Raw genomic sequence first — 22,668 nt, 5'->3', positions numbered from 1 at the left:
CTGAGTAGGGATGAGATTTAGAACCGGAAACCTGGACCGGAACCGGAATCGGACCGAAACCGGAACCGTTAGAACCGGAATATATAAAACCGGTTCCGGTTCCGGGTTTAAAAATTGGCTTTATCCGGGTTCCGGGTAATCCGGGTTTGGGTCCATCGGGTCCGGGTAAAACGGGTCTAAAAACCGGAACCGGTGTTTGGAACCGGAACCACTTTTAGGGCCGGAACCGGTTTTTGTGAAACGTTTAAAAGATGCATATCTCATTCGTTTCAACTCCGATTGACATGCAGTTTTTTCCAACATGTAGTTTAGAGTTTGTACATGTTTTTAGACTATAAATTTGCCATTTTTAGTTTAATATTCATTGACTTACAGTCCCCCAAAGTCGAGATATCAAAGCTGGAAGTTTTTAGTTTTTTAGTTTTTTTGTATTCGGTGAAAGTTTTAAAACATGCATATCTAATTCGTTTGAAGTCGGATTGACATGTGGTTTTTTGCAACTTGTAGTTTACAGTTTGTACATGAGTTTAGACTTTAATTTTGTCATTTTTGGTTTAACATTCAATGATTTATAGTCCTCCAATTTCGGGATATCAAAACTGAAAATTTTCAACTTTTCAGCAATTTGTTTTTGTACTTTGTATTATGTGAAAATGTTAACACATGCATATCTCATTCGTTTAAAGTCGGATTGACATACGATTTTTTCCAGAGTGTATTTTAGAGTTTGTACATGATTTTAGACTATAATTTTGTTAATTTTAGTTTCTTATTCAATGAGTTACAGTCCCCCAAAGTCGGGATATCAACATGAAAATTTTCAAAGTTTAATCCGCTAAGTAGTAAGTAATTACCGAACAATTAAGTACCGAATAGCGAGTTCTACAAATTTGCATGCATCTAATACTTATACTACAAAACATGCTAATTACCCATGGAAATTTACCTAGAGAATAACTTTGGAAAACCAACAAAATAAAGATCCTGGTTTTGAAACAGATTTAATATAGAAAAATATCAATTCATAATTCATTAGAAATTACACTATGGTTTTTGTAAGATTTGAGGTTTGTAGGAAATCGTAAATTATATATATATATATATATATATATATATATATATATATATATATATATATATATATATATATATATATATATATATATATATATATATATATATATATATATATATATTAAAGATGCACAATCTTTGGAAAATTACCAAATCATTTTTAAATATGTCAATTTGTTGGAATTATTAGTTTTTGAACTTTTTTTTTAAAAGAAGTTGTAATCTGATAAATCGAATAGAAAACCTGATATTACATACACCAACACATATTAGTAACCATTAGCCTAAGGTTTGATTCATTTACTTCATCCACTATTTTATAATAATAATAATAATAATAATAATAATAATAATAATAATAATATTATTATTATTATTATTATTATTATTATTATTATTATTATATGTATGCATGCATGCGTATATTTTTGTGTGTTATGTTCCTTATTTCGGTTTGTATGTTTAGCTTTACATTTTACTTTCCATGAGACATTTAAGTGCTATTTGTTTTTTCGAAGTGAAAACAGTTGAAGTTTGCAGACCAAATCTGTAACCATCTGCAGTAGAAAAGATGGATCAAATGGTTACACTCTGTAATTAGAAATTTATTTGTTTTTTAACCTTTGCAAACTGTTGCAATAAATTAAAATTAACTATATGATAGTTAAAAATAAATCTAAATGAAAAATTTATTTAGTTTAATCATATCAAATCAAATATAAAGATTATTGTGATGATATGATTTTTAAAGAGGTTTATATAAAAGAATTAAACATAATATTTACTAAATTACAATAAATAAAATTATTAATTTAGCTAAAAACATGTTTATTTTTGTTAAAATTTGAAGACAATGATTTATTTTCCGGTTAACTTCAATAAATGTAATTTTAATGATTAAGTTTATAATTTATTATTATTTAATTTTAAACAATATAACATAAAAAATATTTACATGAAATTTACCAAAGTATTTTGAAATTATTTGAAATTATGTAAAATATACTCCAATTGCTTATAATATTATTCAAATATTATTAAAATAATAAACATATTTTTGAAAAAAAAAATAATAAACAAATCTAAGTTGAATAATATAACTTAAAGTAAATGAGAAGTTGTTTGAAGATGATGGTCCGGTGCTGGCTACGCAACATGTGCAATAATTTTTAAGTTAAAAGTCTTCCAAAAAAATAGGTGTTGGGCTACGCAACATGTGCAATAATTTTTAAGTTAAAAGTGTTCTAAAAAATAAAGAGTTGTAAAAAGTCAAATGATGCATGTGTACTATGCATCAAAGCAAGAAATTGGTTTTTCTGAAGAAAAAAAAAAAAAAAAGAAGAAGAAAATCTTATATGATGATGTGATGAATTAGAGGAGATCGAGCCTCACCTGCATTAACTTCAAGCATGTCTTGAAGTGTCAATTCATAGATCTAATGGGGGATGTTAGAATTGCATATGTGGATGACTTTGGAAAGGCCGAACATTTCAACGAGAAAAATCGTAATATCATATCCCATTGATGCGTTATTTACAATGTCATTGGATCCATGATGTGTTGTGACAACAATTGGGTAACGTAAGTGAGTTGATTTCGACAAAATTATTCCTAATTTAGTAAGGATTATAGATTTTTTTTTTTTTTAAATCTCCCCTAAGCATTGTTATTATTAACAACGAATTTTTGGTGATGGGTTTTGGTCATGGTTGTTGCATTTCTCTCTCATAGTCGGCATTTTATGATGTTCGGCTAAAGAGTCGAACATAAACTGCAAACCTTTAAGTAAAAAAAACTTTGAGGTTAAACTAAGTTTATCATGAGTTTGATCGGCCGTTAGCCTGAATAGACAAAAAATAAATAAATAAATAAATATGGATTCATTTCATTGCAATCAAGGAATGTTCACTATCATTTTGCCCATTCAAAATACTTCATAGCATATATATAATGAAAGTTTTGGCATTTCAGTGCAAGACAAATTAGCCTATACTAATTAACCATAAAAAAATTAAAGCTTTTTATAATTAATATTTAGTTCAACTCCAATTGAGTACCAAATTCGTGTGTGAACCATTCCAATCGCACTTCATTTTCATCACCAAAATGGAGTTATTAATTAAATAGCAACCCACTAACTTGGTTAATATTTAATTTTACTCCACAAAAATCAAACTTAATTCAATACATCAATTGATTAATATTTATCAACAAATATAAATTAATCAATATATGATTATAAAAATTTAATCGAGAGTTTTACAATGAATACAATATTGAATATTATATTTAAAATAATTATACGTTTAGTATTTATCAATTTTGGTTTAACAATGCCGTTCAATTTTTCTTTTTTCAAATTTACATACATTTCAAAATTTAAAATATAACTAATTATGTATTATAATTGTTATGTTTCACTAAAATAGTATTATACTAAGAAAGTAAGGTATTTTTAACAATAAATTACTAAATTTATAGGTTTTTTTTTAATGTGTAGTTGGTGAAGAAAAAAAAAAGTTTGAAGAGCTGAAAAAGTACTAATTTATTTTGGTACTAAGATTAGAATTGTCCATAAGCCTACAGGCTACAGGGAATGGGTGTGCTAAGCCCACTCATCAAATTTGTTAGCACACCATGCACTGTTTCATCATCAAGAAGAGAGAAGGGAAAAATGATGATGGTAGCTGTGAATTTGTGATTAATCATTTTTCATTTGATTTTTTTTTATTTATTTTTATTCCAAAATCCAAAGTGTATATATGTTTTATGATAAAAGCTTAGGTGACAGATAAAAATCTGATGACAATATGTTTAATATGTTATGACTCGTTATAGCTTAAGGTATTAGTTCAAGAATTAAGTTTGCAGTATAGATAAGTGAACATAAAAAAACAAGCGACAAATTATTTTATCTTATTGTAAGTGAACATAAAAAAACAAGCAACAAATTATTTTATTTTATTGTAAGTGAACATAAAAAAACAAGCAGCAAATTATTTTATTTTATTGTATTTATTGTTGAAATCTCATCAATTAAAATCTTGCAATCAACATACTTTTTTACATTCTGAAATTGATTTAAAACACATACTACATTGATCTTTATTATTGTTATTTTTATCACAACAATATGAAGGTGTGCATCCTTGACGTGATAAACAATTAGTCACTTCTTGTATTGTCTCTTTGATCCAACATCTACCATCTGTACACAAAAGAGGTTAATATTCATATACAACATGACTTTAGATTTGGATTTATTTTTTGTACACCTTCAGATTAACCTTTGAATCTGAGAATTTTCAATGTAAAAAATGTTTTATTCCCGTAATAGTTCGTATCAGCTCAAGAAATTACTCATATAATATATAATTTCATGATAAATCTTACCTTTTACATAAAGTAAATTGCCGAAAATCATAACCAACTACATAAATTTTTTTACTAAGCACCATGTTATACGATACATATAGTGTAAAACTTAAGCAAATAATACTAAAAGCGGTTCAACAAATTACCTGTAGCCATACAAATCAGAAGAAAAACAAGAAAGTGACGACGAATAAGCATAGGAAAGTTCTTCGTGTCAAATTATTTCAGCCAATAAATATATAATTGATCAACACATGAACTAAAATTTATAACGAACATTAAAAGAAAAAAAATCGAAAGCTACATGAGCTTTGCATGAATAAGTTTGAAATGATACATGCCGGTTACATGATTTGGGTGTATATATATATATATATATATATATATATATATATATATATATATATATATATATATATATATATATATATATATATATATATATATATATATATATATATATATATATATATATATATATATATATATATATATATATATATATATATATATATATATATATATATATATGGGAAAATAGAATATACATTACAGCCCCACCTAAGCTTAGGTACTAAACCTCTTGAAAATATATTGTTTTCCTATATAAAGATTACGGTTAATGGATTCACGGTTATATAAATTCAAGATCGACACAATAGGGTTTAGGGTTTAGGGTTTAGGGTTTAAGTTTAGGGTTTAGGGTTAGGGTTTAGGGTTTAAGGTTTATGGATTAGATTTTGGGTTTAGGGTTTAGGGTTTAGGGTTTAAGTTTAGGGTTTAGTAGTGTTCACTTGGGTGAAGTAATAAACGATAATTACAGCCCCACCTAAGCTTAGGTACAAAACCTCTTGAAAATACATTATTTTACTATATAAAGATTACGGTTAATGGATTCACGATTAATACTTCAAGATGTATATTCTAGATCGACATAATATGGTTTAGGGTTTAGAGTTTAGGGTTTAGGGTTTAGGTTTATGTTTAGGGTTTAGGATTTAGGGTTTTAGGTTTAGGGTTTAGTGTTTAGATTTAGGGTTTAGGGTTTAGCTTTAGTGTTTAGGGTTTAAATTTAGGGTTTAGGTTTAGGTTTAGGGTTTAGCAATGTTCACTTGGATGAAGTAATAAATGATAATTGAGGAAAGAAAACGGAGATGAAAAAACGATAATGAAAGAAAGAAATATTATGGAGAATGATATATTTACCAAGTGAAACCAAACCGGGTATATTTAGCATGTTAAAACGATATATTTTAGAGGTTTAGTACCTAAGCTTAGGTGGAGTTGTAATGTATATTCCCTATCCCCATATATATATATATATATATATATATATATATATATATATATATATATATATATATATATATATATATAGAGAGAGAGAGAGAGAGAGAGAGAGATAGGTTCAAATGTTTTTAGCAACTATTGTGTGCATAAATGCACCAATAGGAATTTAGGAATAATTAAATAATTAAAAATTGTAATAAGGGTAATTATGTAACTTTAGCATGCTAATTAAAATAAAACCCCTTAATTCATGGAAATTACCATAAAAATTTGTTTGACCAACTATTTAACCCTAGCCTTCTATATCATACGTATTCTGCCTCCTCTAATTTTCTTATGGAAGAATGAAGATGTTTCCCCATTCCATCGATTAAGAAGATGTTTCCCCTTCCCTGTCGGACCGTCACAGCCAACAACACCGATTATTTTTTTCTCTCCTGCTACATGTTACGGCATCAACACTCTTGGTTTCCTTCTCCTTCAATCGGTCAACACTCTTGGTTTCCTTCTCCTTCAATCAGTTGTTTTCTTAACCTAAATCTATAGGAGTGAAATCTTGTTTTGACGTAAGTTTCTCTCTTTTTTCTTTTAATATGGGTTTCCATTACTATATTTTTTCCGTTTTCTTACCGGTTATCTCCACATATTTTTTCTTCGTTTTTGATTTTTGGAGTTATAATGATTATAAACTATGTAGATTATAATATTAATTTTTGTGCTTTGTTTCTTTAAATGCGAATGCTTTGAAGTTTAATAGATTGTTTTAATATAACTCAATACTCTTCTTGACAAGATTTTTGCTAATAAGAATTGTATCTGCCAAAACAACATTAAAAGGAACATGTATATTCTAGAGCTCTCTATTATTCTTTGCAAAGAGTAATTGTTTTATTTTCTTTAAATGGGGTACTTGTCCTATTTTTATTTGTAAAATTTAGGTTTGATGATTCAACGTATTTATTGGAAAAAATGGAGGAGCAATGAGTAATACATAATTTACAATCTTTAGTTTCATATAATTGATTTTGATTTTGTGGAATTACTTATTCTTCTTGTTGCAACAGTATCTAAAGGTTCTGTCCTCTATATGTTCGATAAAATGTCTATAAGAACCCATCTTTTTTCATTACAGTTTTAGGATTACATTCTATTAGAACAAATTAAAATTCTTTAATGTGAACTACATCCCGTTAGAGTTTATAATTTTTATTCTCATAGAATGTACTAAATTTTTAATATTTGAAAGTTGATTATATTTTCTTTGTGAATTTATTCTTTTAGAATATACTAAAAGTTTTAATATTTTAAAGTTGATTATGTTTTCTTTGTAGATATTGAAGGGTCTCATTGATGTGGAAAAAAAAGAAAACATGGAGAACGAGCGTATTCTAGCAGAATGTGTTCTGCCAGAATGTATAAAGTGTTTCTTAACAATATTTTAGTTAATTGAGTAATACTTAAAGGTTTGCGAACTTTAGCTTTTAAATGGTTTCAAACTTTATAAATTTTTATTTTAACCTACTGTAATATAACTTGTTTGCTTTACCTAATGAATATTAACCTGAAAATTCTTTCAGAATGCGAGCAATATTCTTTTAGAATAAAAAGGGTTTTAGTTTGAAGAAGGCTACTATTCTTTCAAAATGAATAAGGGAAATATTCTTCACATGTAATCCTGCAAATTGATCAGAACTAGACAACCAAAAAAGGCAGGGAAGCTTTAATTTTATTCTTTTACAATGATTGTTCTCTAAGAATGAACTCGAATTTTATTCTTTATTTTTTTCATATCAGAACACAAACACAAGTGTATCACTACAAATTACTTGGCAATGAATTTCTAATAGAAATGGCTTGAAGAATGACTTGAAGACCTGATGGGAAAGATTTGAAGAATGAATTAAATAATGGTCACACTCATTGTTTAAGAATGTTGTTATTTTTTTAAGAACTATACTTGTTATTCTTTCAGAAGGTTTGTTATTATTTAATGTATCACAATCATACAATTTAATTATTTGGTATATATTATTAGTTCAAGAATTGATTTTGTGTATTCTTTCATAATATATTTACTAGTTTATGGTTGACACTCTGTCCTTCTGACAGAATAAAATCAAAAAATATATTTACTACTTTATGGTTAAAATTCTATCATTCTGACAGAATAAAATCAGATTTTTAATTTTAAATTAATTTAAAATATTCAGATTTTGAAAAGCAAAGGAATTAATTATCCCTAAAAATCCGAAATTTTCCTTTTATAATATAGGTTAATTGACTAAAATGCCCTTATGCTCAAATTTGTGTGATTATATGGTACATGTTATCCTATTCTACTATCATAGACCCTTAGATCATGATTTTTGATTATATTTCATCCAATGGTCCAGATCTATGCATTCTAGCACACAATAGTTACTAGAAACAAAATAACCTAACCCTATATATATATATATATATATATATATATATATATATATATATATATATATATATATATATATACACACACACACGGACTGAATTATAACGAGGATCAAAAGATTTGCAAGAACTTAAGATTTTGTAATCCGCTCATCATTTTTCAAATCACAGAAACCACCACTATCAATCAAATGCAATGTCTAAGCCATATCTAGACTTTAAAAATTGATAATTTTTTTATGAAAAATGTTCTAATGAATATGCATGACTATTAACGGAAAACACAGATATGCATGCATGCATCAACATTCATATGGGATGCGGATGTATCAACAATGCATACATACGAACATTTATTTTTAAAAAATCATAAAATCTTTTTTGCGTTACCTATATATAGATTAGATTAATGGTTTTGATTTTGAAAAATGATGAACATAATTCAAAGTTCTCATAAATCTTTTGGTTCACAAAATAATTTCATCTCTCTCTCTATCTCTCTATCTCTCTCTCTCTCTCTCTATATATATATATATATATATATATATATATATATATATATATATATAAACACACATACGCACACACACACACATATATATATATATATACACACACACACACAGAGGGAGAGAGAGAGAGAGATCTATGTTCAATTGAGAAAACAATAAATGTTGAGAATGATTGAATCATTTTTCAACCAATCAATAATTTTTATCGCAAAATACTCCAACGTACTGTAGGATAGAGGATGGATAATATTCATATATGAATATAAATATAACTACATTAATATATGAATCCACCAGATCTTTTTTGCCACCGACCACCACTCCCACCTCCACCACTAACCACCGTTGTGATAGTTTATATGAATAATCACTTGTTCATAAACTTCTATATATATATATATATATATATATATATATATATATATATATATATATATATAGGTTCACGTGAGACAACCTAATTTTGTGAGACCGTGATATGCAATCATAGCCACTCATTTTTATATAAAAAAATAAACATTTTTAAAATGCAAAATAATTAAAAATTTTCGAAAGAACAGATTCAACTATTATTTTCGTCATTTATATTTTCCCAAAAAAAAATTAAAAAATATACCAAAAAAATAAAGGAGAAGGTTTGTGTGTTCTTGAAGCCTAGAAGAAGAAGAAGGAGGTTGAAGGTTCAAGGAGAAGGTTATAGATATAGGGATGTCGTTTCATTCTCATCACTTTCTGGTAATCAAGATCCTAACTTGCCTTGTAGTTCCTTAGATATCTTTATGGTCACTTTTATGGGGTTCTTGTCCAAGAAGTATGATTTATGAGTCATGGATGTCCCAAGATTGATTATACTTTCAAATCTAGAGGCATTAAGGGTTGTAAAGGCATAAAGGTGCAAACCTTATGTCGTTGGAGTCCCATGCAAACCCTCAGGATGTTGTTATGGCCTTTTAAGCCCCAAAAGGCCATGCATGGAAGAAAAGGCAGAGACTTTACGAGAGCAAACGATGTCTAAGGCCTGGATCTATATTAGTACACCTTAGTTTGGAATACTATGGTTTTTGGATAAGAATTTATGTCTTAAGGAGTTAGGGTTTGAGCTTAACCCTTGTAGGAAAGGTATTAACGGGTAAAGTTGGAAACTTTACTCCTTTAGTAGTGTTTCCAGAGTGTATAAGGAGTTTGGAGGGCTTAATCTGTTAAGATGGCCCAAACAGACAGACAGACTCGACGAGTCCAGAGAGGGACTCGACGAGTTGAGTCGAATTGTCCCGATTTGGTGCAGAGCAGAACTCGATGAGTCTAAAGAGGGACTCGACGAGTTGACTCGTTTTACCACGTCTATGAGTAGCGAAGGAACTCGGCGAGTTAAGTCAACTTGGGGTGTTGACTTTGACTTTGACCAAGCGTTGACATTGACTTTAACTTGGGGTAAAATGGTTATTTTATCCTAAGAAGGATTATCAGTTCTTGGGTAAGTATTATGTTGGTAATGATAGCTCGGGGAGTCGAGTGATCGGTAATCCGGGGATCTGCCAGCTAGCAACGAGAGGTTTATTTGAGGGATTCTGCAGTCAGCGTGTGAGGTGAGTTTTTTTCCAGTAGGAACGGGTCGAAGGCACCAATGTCGGCCCGTTTATGTATGATAGTGTATATTGGATTTAGATCCGATGTCGGGGTTATCCCAATGTAGTTTATATGTTCCGGATTTCGGTTCGATGTCGGGCGAGGCCCGAGGAAGGTTTATATGTATGTTACCAAACCACGGTTTGATGTCGGGTGGTACACGAGGAAGGAATGCATGTTTAGTTATACTTTATATCTTTGTGATACTTGTATGTGCCTGGTAGGGAGATGAGTGTGGGCGGGGCCCCGTATCTCATCACTAGATAAGTGTGCATGGGGTTCCATATCTCATTAGTAGCAGAGTAGGGTGGGGCCCAAGATAGACGGGGACTTGAGACTATCAAACAATTTATGTTATGGATATGTAATGTTGACGTTTTTCAAAATAACTTGTATTCTCAGGTAACATGTAAGCTGAGGAGTAATACCAAGTATGTCAGGGTATTATGCTTTTGGAAAACTATCAAACAATTTATTTTATGGATATGTAATGTTTAAACAATGTACTTGATGTAAACAATGTCAGTTGTAATGTATTGTTGCACGGTGATGTTTATGTTATGATTCATGTATATTCATTGTGATGATATTCAATTTTAGCCACGCGAGCCATCAGACGTTTCCGCCGTCTGGTTCAGGGGTGTGACATGGTTTCCTTAAATCGTAGTTAATTCTATGACTAATATACCCTTCCATGTTATTATGGATGATTAGTTATTATTTTAAATTTTCAATTAATTTGAATCCCAAAAACTAAAAACTGACTATAATTATTTCTCACTATTTTCATAATAGTTGCAATTTTTATTTGAACCAAACTATATATATATATATATATATATATATATATATATATATATATATATATATATATATATATATATATATATATATATATATATAAGGAGTGGTTCAAATGAGAACTATAAAAGATTAAAAATCTTAAGAACCTCTATTTCATAAGTAAATTTGTGCTTGTGATATATCAGATTTGTTTATCTCTATACTATGTTTTATTCACGTTTTATTATATTTGAATCCTGACTTTTTTTATATATGGTTGAAACCATGATTTATTTATTTATGATTATATGTGTTTTTAGATTCTTTTTATATATATATATCATAATTATGCTTTATTCATTTAGGATTGCAAATGTATTGGACTTATTTATCTTTTTATTGTATTGTATTTATTTTATGATTATATCTATTTTATCTGCATTTCAAATATGAAAAATCAAGGATGGTTTTTCACTTGTCTAAAATTGTGATATGTATTCAAGGCAAGTGAATTCGAAATAGTTATGACCCTTACAAAATGTTGCTTGCGAATTTTTGCTGTCAAAAAATAGAACAAGATAATTTCAGAGCATCATATTTCATGTGAAAAGATTCATCACTAGAAAAAAGAAACCCATGTGGCACCGAGAAAAGAAACAAATATGTATTTATGAGTAGAATTAAATTTAGTTTTATTCGTTTAAGAATAAAAATTGATGAATATTAGATGTATGTATTTTTGAATTAAAGTAATGTGACTTTACTCATTTATGAATACTACTAGATTAACATATTTCTATTGATTGTTGTTAGATAGATATGTTATATATTAAATCAATTTTTTTGTTTATTTTCTAATCATTCATTATTAATATGGTATCATATAAATTCTGGAAATTCTGTGAAAAAAGTTTTTTTTAAATGAACACCTTTATTCACTATGAATGTGTACACGTATTCGGATTAAATGATGAACTCATCAATATTTTTTGATAGATTGGTAATAAAAAAACGTCTTTTAATCAGGGTAAATTTTTTTTTTCTAAATAATATTATTGATTAAAAATAGATTAAATACATTTATAGTATTTAGGTAAAAAATAATTAATTAGATAACATCTCATGATTTTAGGAGTTATTAATTATCCATATTTAATTACATCGTAAAATTCCTTTTTTACCCTTATGAAATTATTGGTCTAAAACTATTCTCGCGTTCTCAACCTTTTAAGTGTTCTCATTTAATCATTTCCATATATATATATATATATATATATATATATATATATATATATATATATATATATATATATATATATATATATATATATATATATATATATATATATAACCAAATTTTTTTTTAGGGAAAATGACACAAATACCCTACGAAATTTTTAGGCTTTACCCGTATAGTCCCTAAAGTTTTTTTCGGATTTTATGGGTCCTTATACTAGGATATAACATGCTATTTTAGTCCTTGTCAACCTGTTATAGCCGGTTCAGTGACATTTTAGACTAAAAAAACTCATATTGTACCCGATAAAGCCAAAAAAATAAGTTTGGGGATCAATAGAAATTGAGTGTGAATCGGCTTTAGAAGAAAAGAAGAATTTTTTTTTTTTACAAATTGATCCCCGAACTTATTTTTTTGGTTTTATAGGGGCATAATGTGAGTTTTTTTTTTTTTTTTTTTTTTTTTTTTTTTTTTTTTGTTTAAAAGGTCACTGAACCGGCTATTACAGGTTGACATAGATTAAAAGAGCAGTTAATATCCTAGTTTAAGGACCTATAAAACCCGGAAAAAAACATTAGAGACTTAACATGTAAACCTTAGAAAATTCGTAGGACATTTGTGTCATTTTCCCAATTTTTATCCTTATTGATTTTTCACACTAATTCTACATCTTTATTAAGTAACTCGTCTAAGAAAAATACAAAAAAGAATATTATGTAGGTGTATATGCATATTTTTTTTTTTTTTTTTGAAAATGTGCATATAACACAAGAACATACGAATATACACCAAATATATGATTTTTTTTTTTTTTTTTCCAAAACATGTTCTTTATTTAAGTTTTTTAATTGCACCGGGGAAAATTTTCGCAGAAATCAAAAAAGTAAATACACCAAGCCACCACTGATATGGGTAGCTTCATGTGTATATGTGCAATTTTTTTTTCAATATTACAAAAAAATAGTATAAATATTTTGTTTTACTTTAAAAAACAATTGTTGAAAATAAAATACATATTTAGTGTATATGCATAGTTTTTTAGTGCATATGCACATTTTCAAAAAAGTGCATAAAAATTTGTGTGTGTTAGTTTTTTTTTTTTTTTTTTTTTTTTTTTTTTTTTTTTAAATTTTTTTATTTGATTTTTTTTTTTTTCAAAATTGCTTTTACATTTCTTTTACATAAGTGAGGTCATACCAATATACACATTAAATTTGATATCAAAATTCAAGATGAATAAAAAGTTGTTCTATTCACTATTTCGAATTATTTCTCCATGGGACCCTTTAGGGCCTAAAACAAAAGATAAGGCTCTTTTGAAATGAGCTGGATATTAATATTTATTTGCATTAAATTTATAACATTTAGATATAAAAATAACATGGAATTTGAAATAGTTATAAAATGAAGTCCTTCCTAATAAATAAAGAATATGTTGCCACATGTCCTTTTTTTTTATTTGGACACATATCATTTTCTAGAATTTTTAAATTTTTTATTTTTCACTTATCATTTTATTGTATTTTTTATTTTATTAAATTAAAATTTTAAATTTAATATGTAAGGTAATATATATGTAAGATATTTATTAGAAAGAGTTTATATATGTAATATATTCAATAAATTAAAACATTATTAATTTTAAAAATTAAATCTTTTTCTCATTTTTCTTATAAATTCAAACTTTTCAAATTGTTAAAATTTCATATTTAATTTTTCATTTAAATAAACCAATGTAATATATGAGTATAACACCTTGTTTTAATAATAATTTATGAAAAGCTGATATAACATACAACATGGTATGACAAATATACTTGATGTTTGTTAACTTATTATCGGTTATTTATTTGCATCAAATTTATAATATTTTGATATAAAAATGGTGTCATAGGATTTGAAATAGTTATAAAATGAAGTTTTAACAATAATTTATGAAAAGTTGATATAACATATAACATGATATGACAAATACATCCAATGTTTGTTAACTTATTATCACTTATTTATTTGCATCAAATCTATAATATTTTGATATAAAAATGGTGTCATTGAATTTGAAATAGTTATAAAATGAAGTTTTAACAATAATTTATGAAAAGTTGATACAACATATAACATGATATGACAAATACACTCGATGTTTGTTAACTTATTATCGGTTATTTATTTACATCAAATCTATAATATTTTGATATAAAAATGGTGTCATTGAATTTGAAATAGTTATAAAATGAAGTTTTAACAAAAGTTTATGAAAAGTTGATATAACATATAACATGATATGATAAATATACTCGATGTTTGTTAACTTATTATCGGTTATTTATTTGCATCAAATTTATAACATTTTGATATAAAAATGGTGTCATTGAATTTGAAATAGTTATAAAATGAAGTTTTAACAAAAGTTTATGAAAAGTTGATATAACATATAACATGATATGATAAATATACTCGATGTTTGTTAACTTATTATCAGTTATTTATTTGCATCAAATTTATAACATTTTGATATAAAAATGGTGTCATAGAATTTGAAATAGTTAAAGAATGAACTTTTAACAATAATTTATGAATAGTTATATAAGATATGATAAATATACTCGATGTTTTTTAACTTATTATCGATTTTTTTTAAAGTTTGTCACTCCATAAATGGTTATATTCATATGGTTACCATTTAGCAAAGATCATTAATAAAATGAACATGTATGACACAAATAAATAAGTAAATTACGTAAATTCCCTCGGACTTATGCTCGTATAGAAACCAATAGAGCCCATTTTACTAAAAAGAACCCAAAATAATAAGCCCTCTTTAAAGTTGTAAACCCATTAAGCAAGTTGTTGAATGTTGATAGAGAGAAAATAATGGATGCAAATGCAATGCAATGCAAGTGCAATGAGTTGGTGGTGGGGAACAACAGTGTGGTGGAGGTGGAGGAGTTGGTATAGTGCACTAGTGGGGGGTGCACACCACATACACCCGCGCATTCTAGCATCACCATCCCCCTATCGTCATCCACATCATCACCGTCCACCCACCCCACCCGGTGGTCCTTTTCTTTTACCACCTAACCCTCTTACTTTCCCTTCTTTCAAACCACCGCGTAATTCCTCCGCTTCTTCCACCCCACCATAATTACATCACGCCACTCATCTGACGATCTTTCTATCATTGTCCTTCCTTTGGATCTTGATGTCCGCCACTGCTACCGCCGTTTCCGCAGCCGAGAAGCCTGTCCGGAGATTTCCACCACCGTGTTGGACCCAAGATGAAGCACTAGCACTGATCCAAGCCTACCGGGAGAGATGGTACGCCCTCCGCCGTGGGTACCTTCGCACCGCGGACTGGGATGCGGTGGCGGAAGAGGTAGGCCGGATATGTCCTGGCGCCGTACCACCCAAAACATCCGCCCAGTGCCGCCACAAGATGGAGAAACTCCGACAGCGTTACCGTGCAGAGAAACAACGAGCGCTGTCGTTCCCTGGTGGCCAGTTTCTCTCAACCTGGTTCTACTTCGAAGCTATGGATTCAATGGAGAAAAACGGTAGCGGATCTAATGCCGATGAAGAAACACAATCCGGTAATGATCTCAATTCTTCCGGTATGAAAAATGTTAATTCGAAAAATAATCATCAATCCAACGCAATTACTGTTTCGAATTATGGGGGTTTGCATCCTGGGCGTGGGATTCGCTTCAAACCAGTTGCAGCTGATAGCAATTTGGTAACTATAGCAAGCAGGTCAAATAATTTTAGGGTTTCACATAACTATGCTGCACAAGAGGAAGATAATGATAACCATGATGAAGTTGAAGACGAATATTTTATTGAACCTCCAATCGGTAAGAATTCAGGAAAAACCCACAAACCATCCTCTCAAAATTATGCAACAAGGTTCCAGTCTGATCATCATAACAACAATGGAGTTCATGTACACCCATCAAATTTCCAAGTTACAGAACATTCAGGTATTAGACCAAGAAAATTTAGCAAGACTGCTTCAAACTCGAATCCTAGCTACTGGAATGAAAACGGGGAAGAAGACGACGATAATGATGATGGAGAAGATGAAGTTTGGGTAAAGATGGGAAAAGACAGGAGTTCAGCATCCATTGAGTTTAGAGATAGTAAGTATGCTGACAGGAACAGGAACATGAACTCAAGCCACCACTATTTGAATGGTGAAGATGATTTTTCAAGAGAAAAAAGAGGGGTGAAAAGAGACAATGACAACTCCTTAGGAGAGATTGTGTCATCGATTAAGGTTTTAGCTGATGGGTTTGTGAAGATGGAGAAGATGAAGATGGATATGGTTCATGAGATTGAGAAAACACGAATGGAAGCCGAGATGAAACGCAATGAGCTGCTTATCGAGTCACAAAAACAAATCGTTGAGGCTTTCGTTAAAGGTTTAGCAGATAAGAGAAAGCAACAACAATGAAAGCAACAAGTTTAAGGTCTGGTTTAATTAGATGTTATATTTATTTTCTTTATATATATATATATATATATATAGAGAGAGAGAGAGAGAGAGAGAGGGAGATTATTGGTGGTGTAATTTAATCGTTACCCATGTCCATGATCATATAACTGAGAGAGATTATGCTTCAAAATTTCATAATTAGTGCAATAATAATGTGAATAAATGAATGGGCTTATTTGTTGATGTAGTGCATTTATAGTTGATGATAAATAATGTAAATGTAATTGACTAATCACATTGATAGAAACAAAAACAGCGAACAACGGCAGGATCGCCTTTTTCTGAATAGCAATGCCCTGTAGCGTCGGTGAGAAAATGAGCTGCCTTACACACCAAGTTGCAAGCATCGCAGATGGATACTTGACGTTCTTCTATGCACTCTACTGCCATAACCCTCATCATCATCGTCTCATTACCTGTTTAACTCTCAAAAATTAATTCTTCAACTAAAAAAATGAAATGTAAATCATATTATATTAATACAGGATCATATATGAGAAATGAAATATTTGTTAGAAACAAGGCTAACCGTTTTGTAACTGCTTGAAGGCTTATGTTTTGTAACCAAGATACGATTACGAAAACTATTTTTTTCTCTCTGCATAAAATTGTCTTAAAGAACACAAAACATAATCAAGGTATTATGTGTCTGTTAATCAGATTAGTGCTGTAATCTGGTTCGATTTCTTGGATTGACCCGTAAGTCTGCATTCATATAACCCCATGAATAAGGGTTGAATTACGATTTAAGAAAGTGTTGTAATCGCGAACCAAGAAATTATTCAAGTTATTGTTTTTCGAAATCTCTAAGTTCTAAATTGTAGCTTATAAAGTTGTTTATAATCTAGTTTTTTAATGAGTTAGTTTGAGACAACTTATTGATAAATTTATATATAAGCTAAAAACCATTTTTTTCAACCACCGCCAAACATAAACTTACATTGTGGGTTGCATATGGTTGCAAAAACGGCTAGCTTTGTAACATTCATGGGTGTCTAATGAATTTGAGTGGGTATTAAATAAATAAGGGTAATTCTTATACGTATTCATCCAAATTGCTTCCCCTTTGTGAGTGGATTGGTGTATACCTCCATAATTTGACAATTTATGTAAAGGATATAATTGACAATGAACTTTGAAAAAGTTAAAAGAATAATTTACCTGTAGCTATTAAAATGAGGAAAAGAAAGAGATAGAGCATCGAAATGTTCTCCATAACGAATCTTCTATATAGATAGATAAAAAAAAAAAAAAAAAAAACTATGATTTATATGTAATGTTAAAATGATAAGTTCCACGAAATTGGCATGTATGTATTTGAAACCGTACACGGGTGGTTTAGTGAAATGTGAAATAGTGAATCATACCTTACATTTTGTTTGGTTCCAATTTTTTCTTCACCACTTACCCTTATATATCTATTACAATAGATTTTACAAATTTGGTCTGCTTTTTTCTGTTATTGAACTTGATCTATATTTTTTTTACGTAATATGTTAATATCAGTTTGTAACATCTGATTTTAAAAAAAGAATTATATTGAAAAAATTAAATATAATAAATAATTTAAAATAATCATAATCAATTAATAATAAAAATAGTTTTTATGAAAAAATGTTATGAGATGTTTAGATAATTATGAATTTGATGAAAACGTCAACTTGGAGATAGCTGGGCGTTGACCATTGTTGAACCACAAGACTAGCTAGGACTAAAATGAGTAAAAATACGACGGAGAAGGAATAATCGTGATATTAGGGAAAATGCTAGCAAAGTTATAGTGCAATAGTGGCCTTTGTATATAGTTCTTATAATTAATTGTGTTTGTTTAATTTTTCGTTAGTTTACAAAAAAATATTTTTTTCTTGTAATTTTGGAATTGTTTTTTGGATTTTGAACTTGTTTTAAGAATTACTAAGTAGTTTTTTTTTAGAATTTTTAGTCTAGAATCCGGAATACTGGTTCGGAATCCGCGATGTCGTTACGGAATCAATCAAAAAAATATTTTTTTCTCTATCCGGAATGGTTGTTCCAGACAAAGTGTTTATTTTTGTTAACAAAATTGGTTATTACCATTGTTGTCCAAATCACGATCTTGATCGTACGATCCTAAGTATGAAAAACGAGTCGGATCGTAAATGGATCGTAGTTGGAGTAGGATTACAAGTAGGATCGTAAGAACATAGGTATGATCGTAGGATTGAGATAGGATCGGATCTTACCTTTGATATTTATTTATTTATTTTTTTTGCACATGAACTTTTTTTAATATTTTATGTCTTTTATCCTTTACTAACTTAGCTTTTATCATTTTATGTTGTGACTTACAACTAATATTTTGAAGTTTTTATAACTTTTTGTATGAAAATTTAAATATTTGGAATATTTTTTATGTTTTAAATTTATAAATTAAAATTATGTTTTATTTTGTGGGATCTTAAGATCCTGATTCCGATCTTGCAAACTCAAAAAAAATCCTACGTAGGATCCCGATCTGTACAATCTTAATTATTATATTCAAATAGGTTAGATTTCTTAATATCTAAAAGGGTAAATGACACAAAAAACACTAATTTTACACAGAAATTCGATTTTGACACCGTGTTATTTTTTGTGTCAATTTTGACACTGTGTTTTCCAATTTGTTACAATTCTGACCACTTGACCGTTTAACCAAGTTACATGCTGACGTGACATGATGACGTGTCAGTTTTGATGATGTGGCATGCTGACATTATATGATGACGTGTCAAAATTGAATTTTTTTCTCACAAAAAACACAAAGTTTTTTTTTTTTTTTTTTTTTTTTTTTTTTTTTTTTTTTTTTTTTTTTCCGATTTTGACACTAAGTTTAATTTTTTCTTTCAACTTTGACACTATGTTTTTTTTGTTCCAAATCGAACATCATTTTTTCCAATTTTGTTTAATGTTAACAATTTTCTATTTGAAACCGTATAAATATTTTTTAATACATTTAAACCGTATAAAAATGTTTTTTTTTTCATTTAAAAACCATAGTTTTGTATAAATACACTTTTTTTACACTCAAACCATAGTTTTTATATAAATATATATATTAGTTATATAAAAATTGTATTTTATATTAAATATGCAACTTTAAAATGTATTTGGAGGTTTGGAGGCGTGTAGTCGATCAAAACTCAGATATCAAGTTTGCAACCCATCAAATTTTTACATCTTATTAGAAACTTATGTTTAGTATGATTTTCATGATATAACTAATACTTTGAATGTAAGAAAAAAAAACATTTTGTATTTAAATAAAAATGTGTTTTAAACGAAAAAAATATGTTTATACGGTTTAAAATGTAATAAAAAAATATATTTATACGGTTTCAAATGGAAAATAGACAAAATTGAACAAAATTTGATAGATGATGTTCGATTAGAACAAAAAAAAACATAGTATCAAAATTGAAATAAAAAATTAAACTTAGTGTCAAAATCAAAAAAAATAAAAACTTAGTGTTTTTTGTGAAAAAAAAAAATCAATTTTGACACGTCAGCATATCATGTCAGCATGCCACGTCATCAAAAACTAACACATCATCATGCCACATCAGCATGTAACCTGGTTAACAGGTCAAGTGGTCAGAATTGTAACAAATTAGAAAACACAGTGTCAAAATTGATACAAAAAATAACACGATGTCAAAATCAAATTTCTTTGTAAAAAGAGTATTTTTTGTGCCATTTACCCTATCTAAAATATTTACATAATTATTCTGGTTAAACATTTTAGTCAACACATATTAGTGTACTATTTATTATGAAAAGAAATATCTTATTTATTAAATCACTCTCTATAAAATCAAATAAACAAATATGCAATAAGATTTTATATGGTGATAATGAACACCACCCCTAGCCCCTATGCAGTGCACTACTACAATTAACTTTCTCGTAGACAGTGGGGGCAGCCACCATCAACCTTATCCACCCACAGCCATACCCACCACCATCTTCACTCTAGTTTGTGGTCTTTGTGTGGTGTAAAGTTGAAAAGTCAACGGGTAAAGTATGGCTTTGGTGGTGGGGTGGTTGACTACTAGTGGGGTGGACGTACGTCATACCTACCATCGCCATCCTCCATCGTCATTATCAACACCCACCCACCCACCACCCAATCTCACCCTCTTATTTAATCCAATCCACCTCCCCCCAAATCATCCAAAGATTAATCTTTCCTCCATTCTATAACCACCAATCCTCTCAAGATTCAGATCCAATCCCATGTTCACCATCGTCGTCGTCAAGCCAGTCCGGAAATTCCCTCCGTCGTGTTGGACGCATGACGAGGCGCTTGTTTTAATCGAGGCTTACCGTGAGCGATGGTACGCCCTCCACCGTGCCTTCCTCTGAAACCCTGACTGGGACACGGTGGCTAAGAAGGTAACGACATCATGCCCGGATGTAACCCTGCCGAAGACCTCCGCCCAGTGCCGCGACAAGATGGAGAAGCTCCGACAGTGCCACCGCGCCGAGAAGCAGCGTGCGTCTTCGTTCCTTGGTGGTCGGTTCTTCTAGTCGTGGTTCTACTTTGAAGCCATGGAGGCCATGGAAAATGGACCCAATTCCGAAACTGTTAACAATAATTCGACCAATCTTGAAATCAACAACGCAACCCCTGTGTCGGATCATCAGAGCTTGAATCTGGGTCATGGAACTCGATTTAAACCTTCTTCTGTTCAAAATCTGGTAACATTAGCAACTAGTTCCACCAATTATACTCCTGCTTTCGGCTCCAAGTTTTCAAATCACAATTCCTCATACACGAACAACTGGTCTAATCAAGAAGACGACAACGAAGATGGATATCTTGATGATTCTACAATCAATGAAACCCCGATTCATCTGGGGTACAAAAATCACAAGACTTCTCCGTTCACTGGTGAAATTCATATAAAACCCTCGAATCCTTCTCAATAGGAACCCGCCCACCATAGACCAACATGAAAGTTCAGCAAGGTTGTTCATGAACATGAAGTCGATGAGGATGGCGAAGTGTGGGTTAAAGTGCCTAGAAACACAAATTTGTTTCAGGGGAACCATCAAAATGGAAAGAGTTGGAATCCAAATTCGAATTAGGGAAAAAAGAGAGGGAATGGAGGGATATAGGAGGTGGCTTCTTTGATTAAGCTATTAGGAGATGGGTTCATGAAGATGGAGAAGATGAAGATAGACATGGCTAAGGAGATTGAAAGGATGCGAATGGAGATAGAGATGAAACGAAACCAATTGATATTGGAGTCATAGAAGCAGATTGTGGATGCGTTCTTGAAGGGTTTGATTGATACTAGGAAGCAGCCAAGAACAAAAACAATGGCGGATTAGTAGCTTCTGATAATGTGATTAGTTCTTGTTTTCAGTAATGTGTTTTTAGTTGAGATTACATAGTTTTCCTTAAAAACCTCATTACATGTAAAACTCTTGCACATTATAAATCACTCCTTTTCACATATAATAAAAATCAAAAAGCCTTGTCCAATTGACGTTCCATAGAGGAGATATCCCATGAAAAAGCAAAGTAACATGAATACAATTTATATTCAACAAAAACTAACTTGTTAAAGCAACTGAACAGCAAACCATCGATGTATACGAGCAGAAGTTTTGAGATGTTTTGTGGTTGTAAACAGGTTTGTGTATATCAGAAGTAATTTTGTTTGCTTGCTCATGTAGATTTTGACCCAATCTTTATCGCTTGATCAGAGAAGCAGTGGACCAAGTTGGAGCTGATTTTAGTAGATTAGGGTCAGACTATGGTCAGCATAGGCTAGACTTTGGTCAACTTGCAGCTAGAAAACTACTCTTAACCACTATGTAACGAT

General features: G+C 29.7%; 1 protein-coding gene, 1 long non-coding RNA gene and 1 pseudogene across 2 annotated transcripts; 2 read left to right on the top strand and 1 right to left on the bottom strand.

The window, feature by feature from the left end:
- Window positions 1-4,014: 4,014 nt before the first annotated feature.
- On the bottom strand, window positions 4,015-4,709 carry LOC145033413 (uncharacterized). The gene is made up of 2 exons (XR_013677531.1): window positions 4,596-4,709; window positions 4,015-4,282 (listed from the first exon to the last, which is right to left on the bottom strand). It is a non-coding gene; the product is annotated as an uncharacterized LOC145033413 (long non-coding RNA).
- A 10,478-nt stretch (window positions 4,710-15,187) lies between these two features.
- Window positions 15,188-16,999, top strand: LOC145034528 (uncharacterized). Its single transcript, XM_078982965.1, has one exon. The coding sequence runs from the start codon at window positions 15,527-15,529 to the stop codon at window positions 16,772-16,774; it is 1,248 nt and encodes a 415-aa protein (XP_078839091.1). The 5' UTR covers window positions 15,188-15,526; the 3' UTR covers window positions 16,775-16,999.
- A 4,071-nt stretch (window positions 17,000-21,070) lies between these two features.
- LOC145035204 (uncharacterized) lies at window positions 21,071-22,234 on the top strand (annotated as a pseudogene).
- Window positions 22,235-22,668: the final 434 nt, after the last annotated feature.

Source organism: Lactuca saligna, chromosome 3 (genome assembly GCF_052625555.1).
Source record: "Lactuca saligna cultivar CGN05327 chromosome 3, ASM5262555v1, whole genome shotgun sequence".
NCBI lineage: Eukaryota > Viridiplantae > Streptophyta > Magnoliopsida > Asterales > Asteraceae > Lactuca > Lactuca saligna.
The sequence above is the reverse complement of the archived record's forward strand: the minus strand, read 5'-3'. Positions and strand labels throughout refer to the sequence as shown.

Bases quoted from the DNA above. Each gene is read 5' to 3' on its own strand.
- LOC145034528 (XM_078982965.1), top strand. From the start codon at position 15,527: ATGTCCGCCACTGCTACCGCCGTTTCCGCAGCCGAGAAGCCTGTCCGG.